This window comes from Alosa alosa, chromosome 24 (assembly GCF_017589495.1).
Source record: "Alosa alosa isolate M-15738 ecotype Scorff River chromosome 24, AALO_Geno_1.1, whole genome shotgun sequence".
Taxonomy (NCBI): domain Eukaryota; kingdom Metazoa; phylum Chordata; class Actinopteri; order Clupeiformes; family Clupeidae; genus Alosa; species Alosa alosa.
The window spans coordinates 26,925,861-26,950,340 of record NC_063212.1 but is presented as its reverse complement, the minus strand read 5'-3'; the positions used below and the strand labels follow the sequence as shown (position 1 = coordinate 26,950,340).

General features: G+C 41.9%; 1 protein-coding gene across 1 annotated transcript; it reads right to left on the bottom strand.

Annotated features, from left to right (window-relative positions):
- Window positions 1–1,033: 1,033 nt before the first annotated feature.
- Window positions 1,034–17,626, bottom strand: si:dkey-7i4.24. Its single transcript, XM_048235825.1, has 7 exons — window positions 17,576–17,626; window positions 11,719–11,771; window positions 11,415–11,608; window positions 8,596–8,750; window positions 5,807–6,270; window positions 2,430–2,638; window positions 1,034–2,219 (listed from the first exon to the last, which is right to left on the bottom strand). The coding sequence occupies exons 2-7, from the start codon at window positions 11,720–11,722 to the stop codon at window positions 2,016–2,018; spliced, it is 1,230 nt and encodes a 409-aa protein (XP_048091782.1). The 5' UTR covers window positions 11,723–11,771; window positions 17,576–17,626; the 3' UTR covers window positions 1,034–2,015.
- Window positions 17,627–24,480: the final 6,854 nt, after the last annotated feature.

The following is a 24,480-nucleotide window of genomic DNA, read 5'->3' as shown; positions in this document are numbered from 1 at the left end:
TGCACTATAGTTAGTTTCTTAGAATTCAGGTTACCGGTAGTTAGCAGGTTGCTTTCGAACCTTCAGGAAAACTTCGTCAACTTCGCTAGCAACGCGTTTGTTCGAGAAAAAGAAATAAAGAAAAACACTTGAATGAAAAGCCCTTTTTGAGAGTTGTCGACTTCTTCAGTTATTTATCCATATGGTTTCTTCTGTTCAGCCCTTAGTCATGTTTAGTTGTTAAGAACGTTCGTTTTACTCCTCACACTGCAGAGCCACGCAGTAAGGATGTTACCGAAACGCCATCTTGGACCCCCCTCCTCAGCTGCTGTTGGCCGGTTGCTACGTACGCTCATCAATACGTCAACGACGCGCCTCTTTTTGCAGACATGACCTGACCCCCATTTAACGCTTAATTGGTGCTGTTAAGGTGTTATGGTGACATAGACATGAACTACGATGATCTATCTTGCCATGGCTGACCTTTCATCTCCTGGTTCACCTCTGACCTTTCATGTCCTGGTCACAAATGACCCTTCACCTCCTGGTTCACCTGGTTATTACGAGAAATAATTATAAAAAATCTTGAGTTATTTGATTCACTTTTGCAACGACATGCTAGCTGGAATCTCCGGATTACAGCGACTACGCTAAAATAAAGCTAACCGGCGTTTCTAGATTAGGACAATGCTAACCGGCCGTTTCTAGATTAGGACAATGGCTGGGTCGGCTATAAAACGCTTTGGCTCACTCATCCAACTCTAGGGACTGCGGGGAGTCACCCAATTTCACCTAGGGGTGGCGTTTTCCTTTAAGGTAACTAGTTGATGCTGTTAAGGTGACGAGTTGGTGCTGTTAAGGTGTTATGGTGACGGTAACTAGTTGGTGCTGTTAAGGTGACGGTAACTAGTTGGTGCTGTTAAGGTGACGGTATCAAGTAGTACAATTGGATTATGCAAATTGAGATCTACTGATGTGATATAATTAAACAGTGATGGCTGTGTGGCCAAGGGTGTGAATGTTACACTAATTACAGACACAAAAGCAGGACATGTGAGATTTATCTGGATTTAATAGGTGAAAACAGTAGACACCAGCAGTGGCAATTCCTAATAGAAGCCAGCGAAAGCTAGATTAAACAAATTAAGATGTGAACATTTCTATCATAATGTACACGAAAAATAAACCTTAGTGAAAGATTTGACATTATTGTATACCTGTTAATACAGACTACTGTCAATACTGTTAATACAGGCTGTGTTGTATTTTTAATGATGACAATAATAATAATAAAAAAGCCTCTTAATGTAAAATCGTCAAAAGTGTCTAACTCTACATTGCTGGCATTTACTTCCTGCGGGAGTCCAAACTAAATTCACGTCCACAAGTTCACACTTCACTACTAGACACTAGGCAAAAACAAATCAAGTAAGGTACACAGCAAAACACCTTGAATCTTAGTCAAGAAGCAGTAAGGACAGAAACAGGTACACAGCAAAACACCTTGAATCTTAGTCCCCCTGGAGCACCCCAGGCCATCACACCACATCAGGTGGGATGGAGAACTCCATATAACACATCTCAGACCACGTCACACCACATCAGGTGGGATGGAAAACTCCATATAACACATCTCAGACCACGTCACACCACATCAGGTGGGATGGAGAACTCCATATAACACATCTCAGACCACATCACACCAACATCACGTGACACCTCTGATGAAGGCTACAGAGGCAAGGTAGCCGAAACTTGTCAGGTACACAAAAAAAAAAAAAAATCAATTTTACCTTATTGGCTTGTACAGAGAAACAGTGAGAAATAGTATAATACAGTAAGCCTAATGAACCTCTTCAATATATTAGTCAAGAAGCAGTCAGGACAGAAACAGGTACACAGCAAAACACCTCGAACCCCGGTCAAGAAGGCAGGCCAGCAATTATGACAAACATTTGCAAAGCAAAACAGGCAAATGGGATCACAGGATCACGGATCAGCAGATTAGCGCTGGATCACGGATCAGCATCAGTAGATTACTCTGAGGTTTCCATGGTGATGGTAGGAGTGACGGGAGGCTCTATCTCCTTCAGCTTCTCCATCACAGCATCATGCGCTTTCTTCCACTCCTCCTTGGGGAGGGAGGAAGGGCTGAACTCCAGGAACTTGTAGGCATCTTTGGTCTCGACAGCGAATATCACATTGGCTCTCGCACATCCGGCACCAAAAGACTTCCAAACCTGTAATTTAAATTACACACACACAGTGTTTATGAGTTATGAGATGGCTACTTTTGTTTTGTTGCTCGGCTTTCTTTTATTTTTTCCAGGTAAAAGCTACGCAGGCACAATCCAGCCAATATGCAGACCACTACTTCCTGCAGCTACTTCATTTGACAGTTTGAATGCTCATGAAGTCATTTGTGTTTGGCATTAGTGTCACATTTATACCATTTCAGCTGCAGTGATTGATTTCAAAAACTCCTCCTTCGTGTCTTCTAAAAAATCAACCAAGTCTTCATCAGCAAAGGTCTTCTGTTCCAGGGAGTCCAGCAGTGTACCGACTTTCTTCCAGAATGTTAGTAGGCAAATCAGAATCTGAACGATTTTAGACAGGTGAGCCTGAACCTCGGGTAGATGTTCTGGGGATGGAATTGTACCTGTAAAGACAGTGAAAATAATGAACAATAATAAAAAAATACATGGTTGAAGAGAATAGAATTAAGAAAAATCCATCAGAATCAATATGAAATTGACATTGTTCTGCTAGAAGCTAAAATGTTCCTCGACATGAATAAAGCATATATCTATCTATCTATCTATCTATCTATCTGAATGTGATTCATCAAGATACCATGAGAGTAACTGTATTTCATACTGTTACTTAAATTCACATATATCGTGTCTAGGAGGAAGGGTGCTAGCCAATAGTGATATTTATGACATACAACCCCAAAACAGAAAAAAATGGGACATTGTGTAAAATGCAAATAAAAACAGAATGTCATAATATACAAGTCTCGTAAACCCGTATTTAGCAGCAAAAAGGACATAGAAAACATATCAAATGTTGAAAATGTTGACTATTTCATCGAAAGTATATGTTCATTTTGAATTTGATGACAGCAACATGTTTCAAAAAAAGTTGGGACGGGAGTGTTGGAGCTACATTAGTTTGCTTTCAGTGGTGGTAAATTTGTTAGTTAATTTGTTTTTTAAGATTTTGCTTACATTAGTAATATATATTTTGCTAATATTTTTTTGCTCATTATTTGTTTAGTTAATTGTTTTGATTTCTATGTGTAGTCTTTATTTTTGGTTAGTTTACTAAAATATTGGTTTAGACACCTGGGGGCAGTGGGCACAGGTAAAGGTGAATATAGGTAGGAAGTAGCAGGAGGCCTGTATGCACCTGGGTGGTGGGCACATGGTTTTTTACCAGCGCGAGAGATGCCGTGTATTGTAGAGATGTATTGTATTGTATATCATTAGAGATGCCGTGTATTGTTTGCTGCAGCTGGAACTAAATAAACCAGCCACAAAACCCGAATCCAGCCTGGAATTGATTTTATTTCTTGCCTGCGTACATTACCTGCCCAGGGTGCCAGAAGTTGTCGTTTGATTTAAGGCCACTACAGGCAGCATGTTTACCACTGTGCTGCTTCACCTCTTCATTTAACACAATTCTGTAAATGTTTAGGAACTGAGGAGACCAGTTGCTACAGTTTTGAGAATGAAATGTTGTCCCATTACTCCCCGATTTCAGTTGCTCAACAGTATGGGGTATTCTTAGTCATGCACCTAATTTGATAAATCTGGACTGCAGACAGGCCATCTTAGCACCTGGACTCTTCCTCTATGGAGAAATACTATTTAAATATGTGCAGAATTCATTTTAGCATTGTTTTCCTGAAATATTCAAGGTCGTCCCTGAAAAAGACATTGCCTGGATGGCAATATATGTTGCTCAAAACCTGTATACATAATTCAGAATTGATTTTGCTTTGCCAAATGTGCAAGATGCCCGTACTGTAGGCATTAATGCTCCTCCACACCGTCATAGATGTTGGGTTTCGAACTGAGCACTAAAACAAGTTGGATAGGTTGGATACTTGGATAGGCCCTCTCCTCTTTAGCCCAGATGAGTCCATGATTTCCAAAAAGAATGACAAACTTGAGAGGTGCCCAATGTAAGATTGGTCTAACCACAGGACATTTTTCCACATTACCTCAGTCCATTTTAAACAAGTTCAGGCCCAGATAAGAGAGTGATATTTTCTGTATCATGTCTCAATACAATTTTAGTGGTTACAATTTTGGCTGCAGTTTTTGAATTGAGCATTAAACTTAGCACATAGACAATGGTTCTCAGAGGTTTTCCTGAGCCCATACAATGACAGGCCTGGAGACAGGTCTGGTGTTAATGCAGTGCCATCTGAGGTCCAAAAGACCACGGCCATCCAATTTGTTTTTCCAGCTATTTCCCGTTTGCAAAGATTTCTCTGGATTCTCTGAATGTTTTAATAATATTATGTGCTGTAAATGATAAACTCCCTAAATACGTCACAATTTCATGTTAAGAAGCATTAAAATTACATTGTTTCATCATTTGTGCACACAGGTTTACACAGTGATGAATACCCCTGCATCTTTACTTCTAAGAGACCCTGCCTCTCTGGGATGCTCTTTTTCATACCCAATCCTGTTGCCATAGTTACCCTAATTAGTTGTGAAACATTCTTCGTTTTGTTTTCTTTATCATTACAACAACTTTTCCAGCATTTTGTTACCCCCGTCCCTACCTTTTTTGAAATATGTTGCTGGTATCAAATTCGAAATTAACAAATTTTCCATGAAATAGTCAAATTTGTCATTTTCAACATTTGATATGTTGTTTGTGTCCTTTTTGCAACTAAATATGAGTTTAAGAGATTTGCATAGTATTACATTCTGTTTTTATTCACATTTTACACAACATCCCAACTTTTTCTGTTTTGGGGTTGTATTTGGTGTCTAGGAGGAAGGGTGCTAGCCAGTAGTGATATTTATGACATATATTGTGTCTAGGAGCAAGGGTGCTAGCCAATAGTGATATTTTTTTAATTACATACTGGCAACTGCAGAGGGAGGCCAGTAGCACAAAAAACTACATTGGGCGCCTCTAAATTAACATTTCAGTATACAAGAAAAAACCTAAACTACATTGGGCGCCTCTAAATTAACATTTCAGTATACAAGAAAAAACCTAAACTACATTGGGCGCCTCTAAATTCACATTTCAGTATACAAGAAAAAACCTAAACTACATTGGGCGCCTCTAAATTAACATTTCAGTATACAAGAAAAAACCTAAACTACATTGGGCGCCTCTAAATTAACGTTTCAGTATACAAAAAAAAACCTAAACTACACTGGGCGCCTCTAAATTAACATTTCAGTATACAAGAAAAAACCTAAACTACATTGGGCGCCTCTAAATTAACGTTTCAGTATACAAGAAAAACCCTAAACTACACTGGGCGCCTCTAAATTAACATTTCAGTATACAAGAAAAAACCTAACCTACATTGGGCGCCACTAAATTAACATTTCAGTATACAATAAAAAAAAACTAGAGCACCCGGACTTTCATAATGGTTAATAAAAGGTGCAACACTAAAACTATTGTTTATTGTTTACATCTCCACAGTTGATCGCATTAATACTTGTGAAATGGTGTCAAACATGCAAAACTGTGAATTCATCACACTATGTCTGTGACAGGAAAGTACTTTCCTGACCAAACAGTAGGTACATCTTGACAAATGTTATGACAAACTAGTTCTTACCCAATTCAATGCTGGCCTTCGTCTCCTGCATCTGCCAGTTGATCACTTCATTCTGGAGTTGCCACTCCTTCTGCCTCAGTGCAGTTTTCTCTGAAATTAGTTGATTGATCTCATTCTCCAGAGCCTTGGTTTTGGCTACAACACCTGGTGAAGTTGCTGTCTTGTAGATGGCATGGACTATGGGTCCAATAAACGGCACTATAGCACCAAAGATGCCAAGCCCAGCATCCTCCCTGGTAGCATCTTGGACATGTTGTTGAAGCTCATTGCTTTTGGCTTTTAGTTTTGTATCTATATTGCCCAATTCATCGACAGCTTGTTTCAGGTCTTTTTTGAGTTTTTCCAAATGGTCTTTGATTGCCTGTCTTTCTTTACTCAACTTCTCTATTTTCTGTTCTGTACTATCCTTTTCAGCAATGACATCACTAGTGGTTGTGGCAACATCTGTGGTGTGTTTCTCATACCTAAACAACAAAAGAGCACAAGAGGTTTAGTAACTACAGTGCAACTAAGTCCTTAAAGAGCACAAGAGGTTTAGTAACAACAGTGCAACTAAGTCCCCCCACTCTATTTCCCCTTGACTTGAATTTCTTGAATTTCCCCTTGAGGATCAATAAACTATCTATCTATCTATCTATCTATCCATCTATCTAGGGGGTGGTGGTAGTGTAGTGGTTAAGGAGCTGGGCTAGCGTGCAGTAGCCTGAAAGTTGTCGGTTCAATTCCCAGCTTCCACCGTTGTGCCCTTGAGCAAGGCACTTAACCCCAAATTGCTCCGGGGACAATGTGATCCCTTGTAATATAGCTGACATATGTAAGTCACTTTGGTCAAGAAGTGTCTGCTAAATGTAATGTAATGTAATGTAATGTAATCTAGCATTGTTAGGTGTATGCTAGTTAGACCAGGTTACTGACCAACCTAGTTAGCTGTGTATGCTAGTTAGACCAGATTACTGAACAACCTAGTTAGCTGCGTATGCTAGTTAGACCAGATTACTGAACAACCTAGTTATCTGCATATGCTAATTAGAACAGATTACTGACCAACCTAGTTAGCTGCATATGCTAGTTAGACCAGATTACTGAACAACCTAGTTAGGCTGCGTATGCTAGTTAGACCAGATTACTGACCAGACTAATTAGGCTATGCATGCTACTTAGCTTGTTTTTGTGGCGAGTTAACCTGATTATTTAGGTGAAGTGTCACTGACTGTAAACATACTGTAATCTAGATAGCAATACCATCCAATCTGTCATCTCTGATTCCTCTTTCAAATGAATTTAGCAATGCTATGAACTGAGTCCCTTTTTATTTTGGATGTCAGAGAGACACTGGATTGTACTGAATGTTATATTATGAAAGAAGAGGAGGATATCATTTGTGCAAACAGAACAGCTCGAATTTAAAACCTGTACTGCCCAAATTTCATCAATATGTATCATGCCCCACAAGAGATAATATTTTAGACCATGTCTACACAAACATAGCTGATGCCTACAAAGCCACTCCCCTCCCCCACCTAGGATACTCAGATCACCTCTCATTGTTTCTACTGCCAAGGTATTTAGCATTTCAGCAAACGTGTGAAACCAACAGACTGGAGAGTGTTCGCAACTCAGACCACCCATAACTCCCACATGGACATTGATTCATATGCCTCCTCCGTTTTGGACTGTATCAACTCCAACATCAACAGTGTCACCACCCTCAAACAGATTACGACTTTCCCTAATCAGAAGCCATGGATGAACAGTAAGGTCAGACTCCTGCTGAAGGCTCGAGACATCACATTCAGATCAGGTGATACTCAAGCCTATAGCTCATCCAGGGCTAACCTGAAAAGCGGCATCAAGAAGGCCAAGCACTAGCCTGGTCTTGCCTTCCTACGTACTTCCGCTCGATTTGCATCTCCCTCCACGACTCCGTCTGGGATTCCGGCCATTGGCCTCGCTCGCAACGGAGAATTCGACTCCGAGCCAATCAGCGAGCAGGAGGCGGGAGTTGTGAGAGACAACGTTGAGATTCTGCACTGTGTTTGAATTGTAGTCCTCGAGGAGTTGGCAATGGCATAAGTTAATGAAGCAATTCAGTCCCTGCTGGCTGTGCTTCCAAATATTCAGGAATTGATGTCCGAACAAAAGGAGTGTTTAACACATTTTATTTCGGGCAAAGATGTCGTGGCCCTACTCGTGGCAGGGCTATTCAATTAGTTTGTAATGAGGGCCACTTCATGAAAAGCATCACAACTGAGGGGCCGGAGAAATGCGGCTATGAGTAAACACATTAACAGCTGTAGAGACAATTAAGTACAACAGCAGCAATTTGGGTGTTCAAATGTTGTATTTTGAACATGCATAACAACATCATTAGCCGGTTGTTGGTGGCTGGATTGAAATCTGTGATAACAGATAGCCCTAACAGTAATGGAATCTGTGCTTTGCGCAGTAACTGCTAGGTCCAACATTTCCAGTGAGTAGCCTACAAACAGGATTCAAACACTGTTCAGGTGAATTAAATGTGTAATCAGTCGCATATGTAGCTCTTCTGACTTATAGGCCTACTTGTTACATTTGACGTTCCCACCATTTAAATGAGATGACCGGGACCTCTAGATTTTATTTAGCAGTGGGGACAGGCCAGTCGTAATAGCCTAATATAACGGGGGTCCGGGGCCAGTCATAATAGCCTAATATAACGGGGGTCATAATAGCCTAATATAACGGAACGAAGCGTTACATCAGCTCCACAGTACACTTGTGTTTTTAAGAATAGTAAAAATAAATCTTACTTCTTTACAAGGTCGTCAACATCATCGATGATATCGTTAATCCAAGCTTTTGCCTTCCCCAGGTACCTCACAGCGAGCGTAGGCTTATTCTTCTCCACTGCTATTTTGAGCATTGGAAACAGGGATGAAACCAAGTTGCCACTGGTAAGCACACACTAGGAGAGGAAACAGGAATGAGACCAAGTTGCCACTGGTGACTGGTGAAACCAAGCACACACACACTAGGAGGGAAACAGGAATGAAACCAAGTTGCCACTGGTGAGCACACACTAGGAGAGGTGAAACAGGAATGAAACCAAGTTGCCACTGGTGAGCACACACTAGGGAGAGGTGGGATGAAACACCACTAGGCAGGAGGAAACAGGGATGAAACCAAGTTGCCACTGGTGAGCACACACTAGGAGAGGAAACAGGGATGAAACCAAGTTGCCACTGGTGAGCACACACTAGGAGAGGAAACAGGAATGAAACCAAGTTGCCACTGGTGAGCACACACTAGGAGAGGTGAGCACACACTAGGAGAGGAAACAGGGATGAAACCAAGTTGCCACTGGTGAGCACACACTAGGAGAGGAAACAGGAATGAAACCAAGTTGCCACTGGTGAGCACACACTAGGAGAGGAAACAGGAATGAAACCAAGTTGCCACTGGTGAGCACACACTAGGAGAGGAAACAGGAATGAAACCAAGTTGCCACTGGTGAGCACACACTAGGAGAGGTGAGCACACACTAGGAGAGGAAACAGGGATGAAACCAAGTTGCCACTGGTGAGCACACACTAGGAGAGGAAACAGGGATGAAACCAAGTTGCCACTGGTGAGCACACACTAGGAGAGGAAACAGGGATGAAACCAAGTTGCCACTGGTAAGCACACACTAGGAGAGGAAACAGGGATGAAACCAAGTTGCCACTGGTGAGCACACACTAGGAGAGGAAACAAGTGAGCACACACTAGGAGAGGAAACAAGTGAGCACACACTAGGAGAGGAAACAAGTGAGCACACACTAGGAGAGGAAACAAGTGAAACAAGTGAGCACACACTAGGAGAGGAAACAGGTGAGCACACACTAGGAGAGGAAACAAGTGAGCACACACTAGGAGAGGAAACAGGGTTGCCACTGGTGAGCACACACTAGGAGAGGAAACAAGTGAGCACACACTAGGAGAGGAAACAAGTGAGCACACATTAGGAGAGGAAACAAGTGAGCACACACGAGGAGAGGAAACAGGTGAGCACACACTAGGAGAGGAAACAAGTGAGCACACACTAGGAGAGGAAACAAGTGAGGACACACTAGGAGAGGAAACAGGGTTGCCACTGGTGAGCACACACTAGGAGAGGAAACAAGTGAGCACACACTAGGAGAGGAAACAAGTGAGCACACACTAGGAGAGGAAACAGGGTTATCCCGCTATTATTCTGCCACAGACTTAACGCAAAACAACAAAAAACATTCTCCATTTGAAATAGTATATTTAGTATTTTAATGTCATGTTTATCTTTGACTGTTTCTATTGTACAGTGGAGTTTTCTTATATTACTTTTTCTACTGTAAGTGCATGTTATGTGTGATGTCTGTATGCTACTGAGACCTTGAGTTTTCCCTTGGGGTTCAATAAAGTATCTATCTATCTATCTATCTATCTATCTATCTAACCCCTTTTCCGGTGAAGCCTTCTGCGCATCCTCAGTGTCAGTTGAGTGATCACATGTGATGTTAAAAAATGGACTGACACAGTGGGTGGGTGCATCCCAAGCTCTATTGGACTGAGAGGAGGTGATTACAAGGAGAGAGGTGAAAGGACCAATAAGAGCAAGACAATGCTATGCAGAGGCCTTTCTACTTGGACTACTTTTTGCACCTTCTCTCATTCTCTTGAGCACCTCACCATGCACACAGAACTACAGGCCAGTCCCGGCCCTGTCACTGCAAGCGTCTCATGCTTGATCACCCTCAAGCACACTGTGGATTTCTTTATTTAATTTATATAGTATATTTAGTATTGTTAGTTTTTCTTTTCTTCTATTGTCTCTATTGTACAGTGGAGTTTGGTTATATGTTTATACTTATATTTACCACTTCTGCTGTAAGTGCATGTTGTGTGTGTGGTGTCTGTATGCTACTGAGACCTTGAATTTCCCCTTGGGGATCAATAAAGTATCTATCTATCTATCTATCTATCTATCTATCTATCTAACGTAGGCTAGGCCTTATGCTACTCCATTTAATTGAGAACGCGTCTGAGCACTCACAAGAGGGAGAGAAAACGAGTGCAGGTTCCAGCTGGCTTGTCATTGTTGATGATAATTGATATCTCCTTTTTATTAAGTTAAGATTAAACTAAATGCGGCAGTGGTTGGGACAGACTTATGGGGGCGAGAAGAGGAACGAAGCAGGGGATGAGGATATCGACAGAGAAATAGATAGATAGATAGATAGATAGATAGAAAGATAGATAGATAGATAGATATCCCAAACATGAAATGAAGTGTTTGCACTTTCTGTGTATATTTTGTGATATGCATTCATGCCAACAATATTAATAAAATGATCAAATGCATTCAGTGACACTCATAAACTTATAGTTCTCCTATTTTCACCAGAAAAAAAATGGCTAGTAGAAATTCTGATTGGCTAGTGACTTTAGAAAGTTACCAGCCACATTGGCTGGTGATCAAACAAGTTAATTTAGAACCCTGCACACAACATTAACAGAATTGAAATATCATATGTCTTATGGGGTTGCAGTGGACCTGCACCTTGAACTGATATAAAATTGTGTGGAAGCAGGAATTCAGTGGGGTGTTAGTTACCTTCAGCAGCATGGCCTCAGATGAACCAAACAGCATCTGGGTCTCCAAGGCCCTCTCCCGCAGCATCCTCTCCAGCTTGGGGAAGTTGGCCAGACACAGATAAGAGACATTGTACAATAGAGCAACTCGCTGTGCTGACGGCAGTAACTCTTGTACAAACTCCGGACTGAATGTGCTCTCAATCTCTGTTGTTGCTTTTCAATAGGAGAACAAAAAGCCCAGGTTTATTAATGGAAAATTGTATTTTTCACAATACTGGTATTTCATAATGTGACAATGTTTGGATGAGGACATGCAAAGTTACCCATGATTTCAGAGTAGGCTAGTTTGATAGAGGTGTTGCAGATCAGAAATTCTCTAGAAAGTAAGGCAGAATTCTCCAGTTAGCTGGGTGATATAATGCTGTTATCAAAGCAGTAGACCGTAATTAAAATACATAATGTAGCATCTAGTAGCATTTGAAATAAAAAATACAAAGAGCAGTGGATCAAAAATACTGACATCAATGTCACCATGGGGTAGATTTAGGCTACTAACACTAGCGCAGTTTGCGCTGTCATGACCCGGTGTTACATGGCAACTGGCTCCCATGTTAACTGGCTGCGTTGATGACGTTTCATGATTGATAACGAGTCTTTGACAGATGTGGCCGCTTGCAGATTTGTCTCTTACAGATATACTAGAGACGCACACAAATATGCATGACATGTTTAAAAGTCAAAATTGTATGTAGTACTACATGCACTGGACCATGAATATGCCACCCAAAAAACAAACATCTAAATAGCATAAATAAACACTATGTGGGGATCGAACCATGAATAAATTGACTTGTTTGCTTGGGTAATCAGACGTCTGTCCACTTGCGCCACGAATCAGCTGACGGCATTCACAGAAATTGACTTTAATTGTATGATTAAAAGAAGTCAGCTAACGTTATTATAATTGTAACAAGTTAACATAGCTGTTCATGTTATCTGGCTACCATGTTATCATGCTATCGTTGCCCAAGCCATTTAGTAGGCCTTCAAAGTATCATGGTTAAGTTTTACAAACGTTTCACTGAGGTTAGGCTGTGGCCGCCCGCCCCTACCTGAAGTGTCTGTAGAGGCACATGAACGTCAGCAAATAAATCAAATAAAAATGTGTTGCCTAATTGTGTATCCTTTTGTCCAGCCTATTCTTTTAAGAATTCAGTTCATGAAACACAGGCATTGAAACGCACACTGCAATGGGCAGGAGAAGTCTATAACGTGTCCATATTTTACACAAAATTTGCGCACAGGGAGAGTCAAAACTCTTAGGCTTATAGGCTATTAACGTTAATGTTGCTGACATGTAAACATGGGTTTGATGTTTTTTTTATACTTTATTTCCCAATTTGTAAGCTGATGCTTCTCCTGTGGCGCAACAGGTTCATGCCTGTAAATTGCTTTTTCACGACATGGGTTCAATCCTCCCCATCACACGTTTTTTAGACCAGCAACGCTTCCTCAATTTAGGCTACAGATAGACTAGGTGGCCACAGAGAGCCTGACCAGCAGTCAGTGAAATGTTTGAAAAGTTAACCATGATACTTTGAAGACCTACTGGCTTGGGCAACTGCTGTAGCAAGACAACACCATCAGCCGTGTTAACTTGCTACAATCATCAGCTTACTTCTTCTAATTGTATAGACCATAGGTTCTCAAAGTGCGGCCCGGGGGGCCAATGGTGGCCCGCGGAAACATTTCTGGCGGCCCGCGATAACATCTGATAACATCTGTAAAACTGTTAAAACTGTACAACTGTATCTGTGTGCTTTGAAAATAATGAATATCTGTTTAGTGGTGTTTCGTGGCCGTCAGGTTTTCCTGTGGTGCTTTGGTAGCTGGAATTGGCCCTGAATAAGTCCTATGCTGATAAGAAGCAAGACACACGGAGACTGTTTGTTCTAAATAAGTTGTACAAAATAAGTTTGTACTTGAAATGGACTGCAACCAGAACTGTTTGTCTGTTGAGGGTAAAGAGGTTTTGCCAGGTTTAGTCTCAGTTATGAATTAAAATGTGTTTAATGCAATAAATATAAACTGTAGAGATGCAACCTGCTCATTAAAATGATTACAAATGGGGTTTAATGCTATACATATAAACTGTAGAGATGCAACCTGCTCATTAAAATCATTACAAATGGGGTTTAATGCTATACATATAAACTGTAGAGATGCGACCTGCTCATTAAAATGATTACAAATGGGGTTTAATGCTATAAATATAAACTGTAGAGATGCAACCTGCTCATTAAAATGATTACAAATGGGGTTTAATGCTATACATATAAACTGTAGAGATGCGACCTGCTCATTAAAATGATTACAAATGGGGTTTAATGCTATACATATAAACTGTAGAGATGCGACCTGCTCATTAAAATCATTACAAATGGGGTTTAATGCTATACATATAAACTGTAGAGATCACGACCTGCTCATTAAAAATCATTACAAATGGGGTTTAATGCTATACATATAAACTGTAGAGATGCAACCTGCTCATTAAAATGATTACAAATGGGGTTTAATGCTATAAATATAAACTGTAGAGATGCAACCTGCTCATTAAAATGATTACAAATGGGGTTTAATGCTATACATATAAACTGTAGAGATGCAACCTGCTCATTAAAATCATTACAAATGGGGATTTTGGGGATTTTTTCCAGTTTTTTTTCTTTTTCTCCCCCCCGCCCCTTTGGTGGCCCTCAGTTAATGTTGGGTTCCTGAATTGGCCCTCAGTTAATGTTGGGTTCCTGAATTGGCCCTCAGCTCAATGTTGGGTTCCTGAATTGGCCCTCAGTTAATGTTGGGTTCCTGAATTGGCCCTCAGTTCAATGTTGGGTTCCTGAATTGGCCCTCACCAATCACAACTACTACAGACAATTTCTACATTTAAACATGTCATGCATATTGTATTTGTTCGTCTCCAGTTTCCATCAGAAAGTGACAAATCAGCAAGCGGCCACATCTGTCAAAAAAACCTGGTATAGAGTAACTGAAGTAAATTTCACTATAACTTATCAGCTGGTTCGTGACGCAAGTACATAGATGAATGGTTATCATGTAAGAGGTTTCATTTAGGAAGCAGGTTCAATACCCCACGTGGAATCATTAGGCTATTTAGTTATTTATTTTTTTGGTGGCATATTCATGGTCCAGTGCATGTAGCGTAGGCCTACTACAGACAATTTCTACATTTAAACATGTCATGCACATTTGTATTTGTACGTCTCCAGTTTCCATCAGAAAGTGACAAATCTGCAAGCGGCCACATCTGTCAAAAAAACGTCATCACTCGTGAAACGTCACCAACGCAGTTAGCATGGGTGCCAGTTGCCATGTAACACCCATAGACAGTAAAAGAAATGGACGAACAGATTCCGTCGTTCTCAATTCATTAGGTTTACTTGCCTCTATGCTTTACCTTAACATACAATGCTATTGTAGGCTACATAACTTTGTTCACCGTGCTGGCTGGACTACGCTTCTTATCTAAACAATACGGTTATCTCCCTTCAATGCGTTAGCTTCCCTTCAACCGGACATGCTAAACATTCTTCTTACGGGAACCTAACGTTACGTACGAGGTAGTCGAGTCTTGTTTCGCCTTTTATTGTTTATGTAGATAACACAGAAGCTAAAATATCGGCACATAATATATGTTATATGGAGTTATGGGAGAAAATCCTAAATGAATGGGCGTTCTATGGGGTTAGCAGAGAGTTGATAACCACCGCTACATCGATGCTTCTACTTCCGGGAATTCGCCTGCCCCCTTGGTAACACCGGCTCAAAGGCCATGGCAAAAATGAAGGAAGCAGCGTTTGAAGCCAAAGTAAGTAATTTATTATAACGGTAACGCAAGAAAACAGACTAAAACGTAGAGTGTGGAAGTCAGTAGAGTCAGTAGTCTGTTTATGCGGTAGAGTCAGTAGTCTGTTTATGCGAGTTCAGTATTAGCGCACATGTATGGAGTTACATTTGTTCCACTTTTATGAGCGAGCAATTTGAGCGCAGAAAAATATTTTGAGCGAGCACACAAATTATATTTTGAGGAAAAATGAAACTCGAGCACAAAAAAACTTAGTAGTTGAGCAAACAGGAATCCATTTCTATGGAGGATTTTTTGAGTGCTGTGTCTCTGGTTTAAGTGGATAAATTCAAAGTGAAAGTAAGACATTTGAAAGCCCAACGAAAGTTAAGGTTGCTTTGGATAAAGTACAAAGACGCAAAACTGGTGCTCTGACGCATTTAACCGTAATTTGGATTAACACCTGCTTTTACCAGGCGAAAATATTTCACATATTTCACAATATTTCAAAACAGATGTGCGCGCTTATGGGCTGTTTTCGGGGAATAGCTAATTAAGCGCATTTACGTTTCTCCTCCCACCTTTTAACACGACACTTTCCCCTGACCCTTTAAATGTATGCATGGCACGGGAAAGTGCGAAAGGCAGTCTGCGGTTTTACCAAGTGCGGCCTGTTTGGAAATAGCTTGCATCGGTTACGCCAGTCTTTGCGAACAATTACCGCCTGGAAACAGCAAACGGCTTGATAAATCTAACCCCATATAGGTGCCTAGAAACAAACAGAAGTTGTTGAACTTCTGCACTGAGACACATGCCTAAAAAAAAGGTTTGCAAAGTAGCTTTTTCCTCACAGCCTGATGACCCCCCTAGACTGATGAGGAAAATATAAGGATATTTGGCAAAATATCAAATGAAATGGTGCCCTGGTAGTATCAACTATCAATTTCTCTGTGACAGGAATCCAGACAAGTAACGCTTAGCAAACCCCACTCAGCTGTGATGTGCGCTGTTCCAAGAGAAGGCTGTTATTGGTCACAATATGGATGTGGATATTGCTGCACTGGTGTAGCCTGCAGCAGGAGCTGTTTGATTTGGGGCTTTAACTTTGACAGAGTGATTGACGAGACGAATAAAGTCTCGTGTCTGTGGCAAAGTATCGTTTGATCTCGTTTGTCATTCACTAACAAAGGCAACACCTGCTTTTGCCGAGTCGTCGCTGGTAGAATACTTGTCCTCAGTTCATCAAAGAAGCAAAGCATCTCGTTTAGGACGGTGGTGGTTTAGAGATTTCACACAGGTATGCTATTTATGTTTGAGCAGACATAGAAATGTATTGTAACTGTGGTAGTCAAGTATCTTTAACCTAACGAATGCTTTTAGACTGGGCGCATAGTAACTTTGATGGACAAGGGATATGCCAAACGAACACTGGAGGTTCCGTACCCTTGCTGTGTCCATTATTAGATATGACCTCCCGTTTTGTTCTAGGTGCACTAACTAACATCAGTTCAGTCGGAACAACTGCTACTTTTTAACAACTGTTACAGTGCCAGCTGCATCCACACGGAGGTTGGACTGCTTTATGCAGGGGTTTTGGAAACTGGTACTCCTGAGCCGTAGGAGTCTATGACTCGGGATGTATAGGTTGAATTAGATTTGCTATAACTCTGTGCTTAGTACACTTACACTGTGAGCATTTAGCAGACTCTTAAAGTATCTGTGATGCCCTCAGACCTAAGCTTTAAGTACTACATTAATCCCCAGAAGGTAATAATCTTAAGCAGGGCTCCTCACTCCTAAGTGTTTGCTGTGGTCACCCTTGTTTGCTCAGCTTGTAGTGCACCTTACCTTGGTCCAGGCCATTTTGCTGTAAATCGTACATTTCCCTTTCCCTTTCATTTGTTTTCTTTTGTGTCCTGTGTGCCACTATTTATTGTGAGGAGACCCCGTCCTGGTTGATCTTTGTGGAGGCTCTTTGTAAACTTGAAGCCTATGTTGAGTGCCCTACCAAACTGTCATCATTGCTTTTTAAAGACTTGTATACAGAGCTTTTAGGATATTGAACTAATACATTTTGAATGGTTTTATTAGTCTCGTTTTAGAGACTGCTTGTGACAAACTTGACGATTTGGAAAATAAATATATTTTTGTATCAGTCTCAACTCGTTTCCTGCGTGCTTTGGTAATTCTTAGCTGTAGGTCACACTGGTAACAGAAAATTGACTAGCAAATAACCTATAAAACCAAAGTGGACAATATTTAATAGCAGAGGTGCAGCAGAACATTAATAATAAATAAAGTAACAAAGTTCAAACCTTGGTAGGCTAAGGATTCCACTTGAGTGTGTCGCTCCGTTCAAGTGCTGAATGAGACCTCAGCAGCTTGAGCTGTGTATATACTGTAGCATGATGCCCAAGGCATACTCGTGTTAATACGCCTACTGATGATTACATTTCTCAAGAAAAATAAGTTGCTCAATATCAAAGGGAATGTGTCAGAACAAGAATACTCAGGAATACCCCACACACACACACACACACACACACACATACACAACCACCACCACCAAAACCACACCAATGGGTGAAAAAATCATGTAAGACTGTGTGTGTGTGATGCGGACCGGAAAGCCCTACAGAGGGTCGGAGGTCAGCTGAGAAGATCACCAGATCAGCCCAACCATCCATCCAGGACACATCACATTACATTTGGCTGACGCATTTGTAGCCAAAGCGACTACCAACATGGTAAACAGTTTAAGTTTTAAAGCAATTCTCAACAATTTTAGGACCATTAAAAAAAACGGTAGAGTACAGTAAGAATAAGTGCATCAGTGAGTGCTGTTTTTAAACAGTTACGTGTCAGTTCAAGACTGCTGGTAAGTGCTAGGATCAGCAAGACTTGTTGTAAGTGGTGCTATGAGAGGAGATGTTCTCTAAAGAGCTGGGTCTTCAGGAGTTGTGTGTATGTGTATGTATATGTATATGTGTATGTATATGTGTATGTGTGTGTATGTATATACCCATCCCGCTGCCACAGTAGTCACCAATATCATCAAAGACCCCACACACAAAGACCCCACACACACACAAATTCACCTTCCTACCACCTGGCAAGCTACAGCAGTATGCGTTGCAAGACTACCAGACTCATAACATTCCCACAAGCCATCAGACTGCTCAACTCATTCATGAAAACTGGATTATAAACTCAATGTTTGCAAAATACTGTTGCTACTTTGCACTTTTTGCCATATTGCACATTGTGTCGATTTATATACCTTTTTAAATATCTATTTGCACTTGTCTAGTTGTGTCCTATGGTCAGTCTTATGTTTAATGTATGCTTAGTGTGTGTCATCTTGTTTTAATACTGCACATTGCCTTTTGTTCCATTTGCCATTCAAGCCAGGGTTCCTGGGAAGAACAAAACGTATTTTCACCTCTCTTTTCTCTCTCTCTCTCTCTCTCTCTCTCTCTCTCTCTCTCTCTCTTTTCTCTCTTTCTCTCTTTCTCTCTTCAAAAAAAGCTTTATTGACATGACAAGAGCACTTGTGTTGTCAAAACCTGGCCAGGTCTACCCATACCAGGATGGCAAACAGATGGTGTCAAGTACCAATTTGACCCATAAAGAGTAAATGTCAAATACAGTGGGCATCGCTTTCAAATGACCACTTCATTACAAGCGCATTACGCGAAGCTGTGAAAGCTTAGTACCACTTTCAGCCACTGTCGTCGGCTCTACCACCACTATACATCGCTCTGCCTGCGGTCCCTTCTGAAAAAGCAGAATCTACCATTAAACATAATTGTTGCCGAGAGTAATCCCAGCCTACAGAATTCAATAACAAAATAAATCATGCATAATTAAACATTACCTCGATTTAGGCTACTTGGGTATGGCTTAAGGCTTGACTACGGTGGTGGTAAAAATCGAAATCGAAATTTGCTGTCTACATTATTGTCAGTGTTGGGGTTAGCGCAACTACATAAATCAAAACAGTGGTGTGATAATTGAGCCAGTAGAGAAATAGCTGTTCAGAATTAATCTGTAGCCTTGGGGGTAGGCTTCTGCAGAAAACAATGTTGTTGCCGATTTAATACTATCTGGCGGCGTTTTTAACAGGTAAAATGCTAGAAGCATAGTTCCAGGGATCTTCATGTCAAAGACGCCACTCACTAATTGATATTTACACTTCTAACCACCATACATCCATATTTCTTTAAAAATGCCCAGTTATTTGTTTGCAAATTAATAATTATAAATATATTTTCTAAATATATTTATAATTATTAATTCCTGCAAACAAATAACTTGCACACTTGTTACGTCCTGAGTGGCACCACTATGCTCTTTGACATGAAGATCCCTGGAACTATTTACTTATTTACTTACTTTTGCTTCTAGCATTTTACCTGTTAAAAAGAAATTGGACAATAAAAGCTGACTTTTGACTTTGATAACATTGCTGAAAGATTAGCGTGGGAAAAATGATTCATTTTCCCACGCCTAATGAAAAATTTGAAAACTAAATAAAGATGACACACATCACAAATTCCCTCACTGAATGACTTATTAGCATGCAGATAGTGGATTAAATCGGCAACAACATTGTTTTTGAAATTGAAATTGTGGTGAAAACTGCAGAAGTGATATCCAGTGATATCCTACCCCATTGCTCATGCTAATAAGTCATTCAGTGAGGGGGAATTTGTGATGTGTGTCAGGCTACAATGTTATCAAAGAGCTTTTATTGTCAATTAAATTCTGAACAACTCTCGCAACAATTATGTTTAATGGTAGATTCTGCTTTTCAGAAGGGACCGCAGGGCAGAGCGATGTACAGTGGTAGAGCCGACGCACAGTGGCTGAAAGTGGTACTAAAGCTTCACGCCTTCACGCCCGTAATCTTGTGAATGAAGTGGTCATTTGAAAGCGATGCCCACTGTATTTGACATTTACTCTTTATGGGTCAAATTGGTACTTGACACCATCTGTTTGCCATCCTGGTATGGGTAGACCTGGCCAGGTTTTGACAACACAAGTGCTCTTGTCATGTCAATAAAGCTTTTTTTGAAGAGAGAAAGAGAGAAAGAGAGAGAGAGAGAGAGAGGAAAATACGTTTTGTTCTTCCCAGGAACCCTGGCTTGAATGGCAAATGGAACAAAAGGCAATGTGCAGTATTAAAACAAGATGACACACACTAAGCATACATTAAACATAAGACTGACCATAGGACACAACTAGACAAGTGCAAATAGATATTTAAAAAGGTATATAAATCGACACAATGTGCAATATGGCAAAAAGTGCAAAGTAGCAACAGTATTTTGCAAACATTGAGTTTATAATCCAGTTTTCATGAATGAGTTGAGCAGTCTGATGGCTTGTGGGAATGTTGCGGAGTCTGGTAGTCTTGCAACGCATACTGCTGTAGCGCTTGCCAGGTGGTAGGAAGGTGAATTTGTGTGTGTGTGGGGTCTTTGTGTGTGGGGTCTTTGATGATATTGGTGACTACTGTGGCAGCGGGATGGGTATATACATACACACACATACACATATACATACACATATACACACATATACATATACATACACATACACATACACATACACATACACATACACATACACACAACTCCTGAAGACCCAGCTCTTTAGAGAACATCTCCTCTCATAGCACCACTTACAACAAGTCTTGCTGATCCTAGCACTTACCAGCAGTCTTGAACTGACACGTAACTGTTTAAAAACAGCACTCACTGATGCACTTATTCTTACTGTACTCTACCGTTTTTTTTAATGGTCCTAAAATTGTTGAGAATTGCTTTAAAACTTAAACTGTTTACCATGTTGGTAGTCGCTTTGGCTACAAATGCGTCAGCCAAATGTAATGTGATGTGTCCTGGATGGATGGTTGGGCTGATCTGGTGATCTTCTCAGCTGACCTCCGACCCTCTGTAGGGCTTTCCGGTCCGCATCACACACACACAGTCTTACATGATTTTTTCACCCATTGGTGTGGTTTTGGTGGTGGTGGTTGTGTATGTGTGTGTGTGTGTGTGTGTGTGTGTGTGGGGTATTCCTGAGTATTCTTGTTCTGACACATTCCCTTTGATATTGAGCAACTTATTTTTCTTGAGAAATGTAATCATCAGTAGGCGTATTAACACGAGTATGCCTTGGGCATCATGCTACAGTATATACACAGCTCAAGCTGCTGAGGTCTCATTCAGCACTTGCTTTATTGTCAATTTCTTCACATGTTCCAGACATACAAAGAGATCGAAATTACGTTTCTCACTATCCCACGGTGAAGACTAGACATATTTTACCAATTTAGGTCCACAGACAAACATAACATTCAAGTAAACAAAAAGTAAGTAAATAAGTAAATAAGAGGGCACATATAATAATGAAAAAATAAGAGCAGCAAAATTTGGTTGAAATTGTGCATAGACAGTCAATAAAATACTAGTGCAAAGTCAGGCCAATAAAAGGCTTGGGTAGTTCTGTTTGACCTAAGTAAGAAAGAAAGTGGCATAGTGGTGCAAGTTATGTAAGAGCAGCAGAAGTGTTGTGTTTTCAGGACAACAACACCAAGTTGTAAAGTGTACAAGTGTGCAAGTGTGCAAGTGGAGTAGTGCAGGCGCCATTTTGGGTCCAATGTCCAGGATGTTATGTAGCTGAGGGTGGAGGGGGAGAGGAGGGAGAGAGTTCAGCATCCTTACAGCTTGGTGTATGAAGCTGTTGGTGAGTCTGGTAGTCGGGGAGCCGCAGGCTTCTGTACCTCTTCCCAGAGGGCAGTAGATCAAACAGATTGTGAGCGGGGTGACTTGCATCACTCACAATTTTGGTCAGCCTTTGTGGGTGAGGTGGGTGGTGTAAATGTCCTTCAGGGAGGGGAGTGAAGCACCAATAATCCTTCCAGCTGTGTTCACTATGCGCTGCAGGGCTTTCCTGTTGTATTCAGTGCAGCTTCCGGCCCCACACAGCGATACAGCTGGAGAGGGATGCTCTCAATGGTGCCTCGGTAGAATGTGGTCATGATGGCTGGTGGAGCACTTGCTGCGCCTGAGTTTCCGGAAAGTACAGGCGGCGCTGAGCTCTTCTTCGCCAGTGATGCCGTGTTGGTGGTCCAGGAGAGGTCTTCACTGATGTGCACCCCCAAGAATTTGGTGCTGCTCGCTCTCTCCACCACAGCACCGTCGATGGTCAGTGGCAGGTGTTGGGTGTGACCTCTCCGAAGTCAACAACAATCTCTTTGGTCTTGCTGGACGCTCAGCAGGAGGTTGTTGTCCCTGCACCACGGTCAGATGGTCGACCTCCAACCTGTATTGAGTCTCGCCGCCCCTTAGTGATGAGACCCACCAGAGTTGTGTCGCCAGCAAATTTCACTATGTGATTGTTGCTGTAGGTTGCAGTGCAGTCATCGTCAGCAGGGTGAAGAGCAGCGGACTGAGCACGCAGGCCTTGGGGGCCCCTGTGCTCAGTGTGATGCTGCTTGAGGTATTGTTGCCAACACGTACTACTTGGGGCCTCTGACAGAGGAAGTCCAGTAGCCAGTTGCAGAGGTAGGTACTGAGTCCCAGTTTGTCAAGTTTGCAGATGAGTTGTTGTGGTATTATGGTGTTGAATGCAGAACTGAAGTCTATAAACAGCAATCTCACATATGAGTCTCTTTTTTCCAGGTGGGTGAGGGCTGGGTGGAGGGCAGAGCAGATTGCATCCTCTATAGACCGCTTGGCTCGGGTATGCAAACTGGAAGGGGTCCAGGGTGGGGGGAGAATGGCTTTGATATGTGACATGACAAGCCGCTCAAAGCACTTCATGATGATGGGTGTCAGTGCCACAGGGCGGTAGTCATTGAAGCAGGATGGAGCAGTTTTCTTCGGCACAGGTATGATGGTGGCAGCTTTGAAACATGATGGGACGATGGCTTGCTTCAGGGAAGTGTTAAAGATGTCTGTGAAGACATCCTTAAGCTCCCCGCGCAGTCCTTCAGCGCCGCGACCTGGGATGTTGTCTGGACCTGTTGCCTTCACGGGTGTTGATAGCAGCAAGTGTCCTCTTCACGCTGTCGGCAGAGAGGCACAGGGGCTGCTCATGTAGAGGGGGATGGGTCTTCTGTGGGCAGGTGCTGTTTTGTGCTTCAAAGCGAGCAAAGAAGCCGGTTCAGGTTGTTGAGCAGAGGGATGTTGCTCTCACAGCTCTGTGGCGCCGGGCTTGTAGTCCGTGAGGGCCTGAATGCCCTGCCATAGGCTTTGTCGTTCCTGCTGTCTTTGAAGTGGGTGGTTATCTTGTGAGTGTATTCCTTTTTTGCTTCCTTGATGCCACGGGGACAGGTTGGCTCTCGCTGTTTTCATGCCAGCTTCATCCCCAGCTCTGTAGGCTTTGTCTCTGGCCCTCAGCAGCCTGAGGACATCCCCCTGTCAGCCATGGCTTCCAGTTAGCCAGTGATGATGTCTTTTGTGTGGGGTCACATCATCGATGCACTTGGTGATGTAAGAGGTTACAGTGTCTGTATACTCCTCTATGTCTGTCCGGTTGTTGTAAGTGGCTGCCTGCTTAAACATTTCCCAGTCTGTTGTGTCAAAGCAGTCTTGAAGAGCATCGGAGGCTCCCTCAGGCCACACTTTTACCTGCTTACGAACCGGTTTGTACGCTTTTACCCTTTGTCTGTATGCGGGCATTAGCATAACAGTGACATGGTCTGAAAGTCCAATGTGGGGAGGGGGTGGCTTTGTATGCCCCTTTGTGTGTAGTGTAGACCAGGTCCAGGATGTTATCTCCTCTTGTTGGAAAAATCAACATGCTGGTGTAGCTTTGGAAGTACAGTTTTGAGATCAGCATGGTTAAAATCTCCAGTGAAGATGGTGAAACCGTCTGGGTGTGCCGCCTGTTGTTCACTGACAGCCTGGTACAGTTCACTAAGAGCCGCGTTCTTATAAACTGTTGTTGTTGGTAGGCAGGATGTATACTGCGACTAGCAGAATCGCAGTAATTTCCCTTGGCAGGTAAAAAAGGCGGCACTTTATGATCATAAACTCTGCCAGTGGTGAGCAGTGTTTGCATACTACTACAGTGTCCCGGCACCATTAAATCACGGATGTAAACACAGATTCCTCCTCCTCGTGATTTACCTCCCTTTACAATGGCCCTGTCTGCTTTCGATAGCATGCTAGCTGCTCCAGTTGTACAGCAGAGTCCGGAATGTTGT

What these genes read in the sequence shown, in the direction of transcription:
- si:dkey-7i4.24 (XM_048235825.1), bottom strand. An exon ending in GAAGGCCAGCATTGAATTGG is followed by an intron (nt 2,639 to 5,806) that starts GTAAGAACTAGT and finishes CTGTCTTTACAG; the next exon opens with GTACAATTCCATCCCCAGAA. An exon ending in CAATCACTGCAGCTGAAATG is followed by an intron (nt 2,220 to 2,429) that starts GTATAAATGTGA and finishes TTTAAATTACAG; the next exon opens with GTTTGGAAGTCTTTTGGTGC.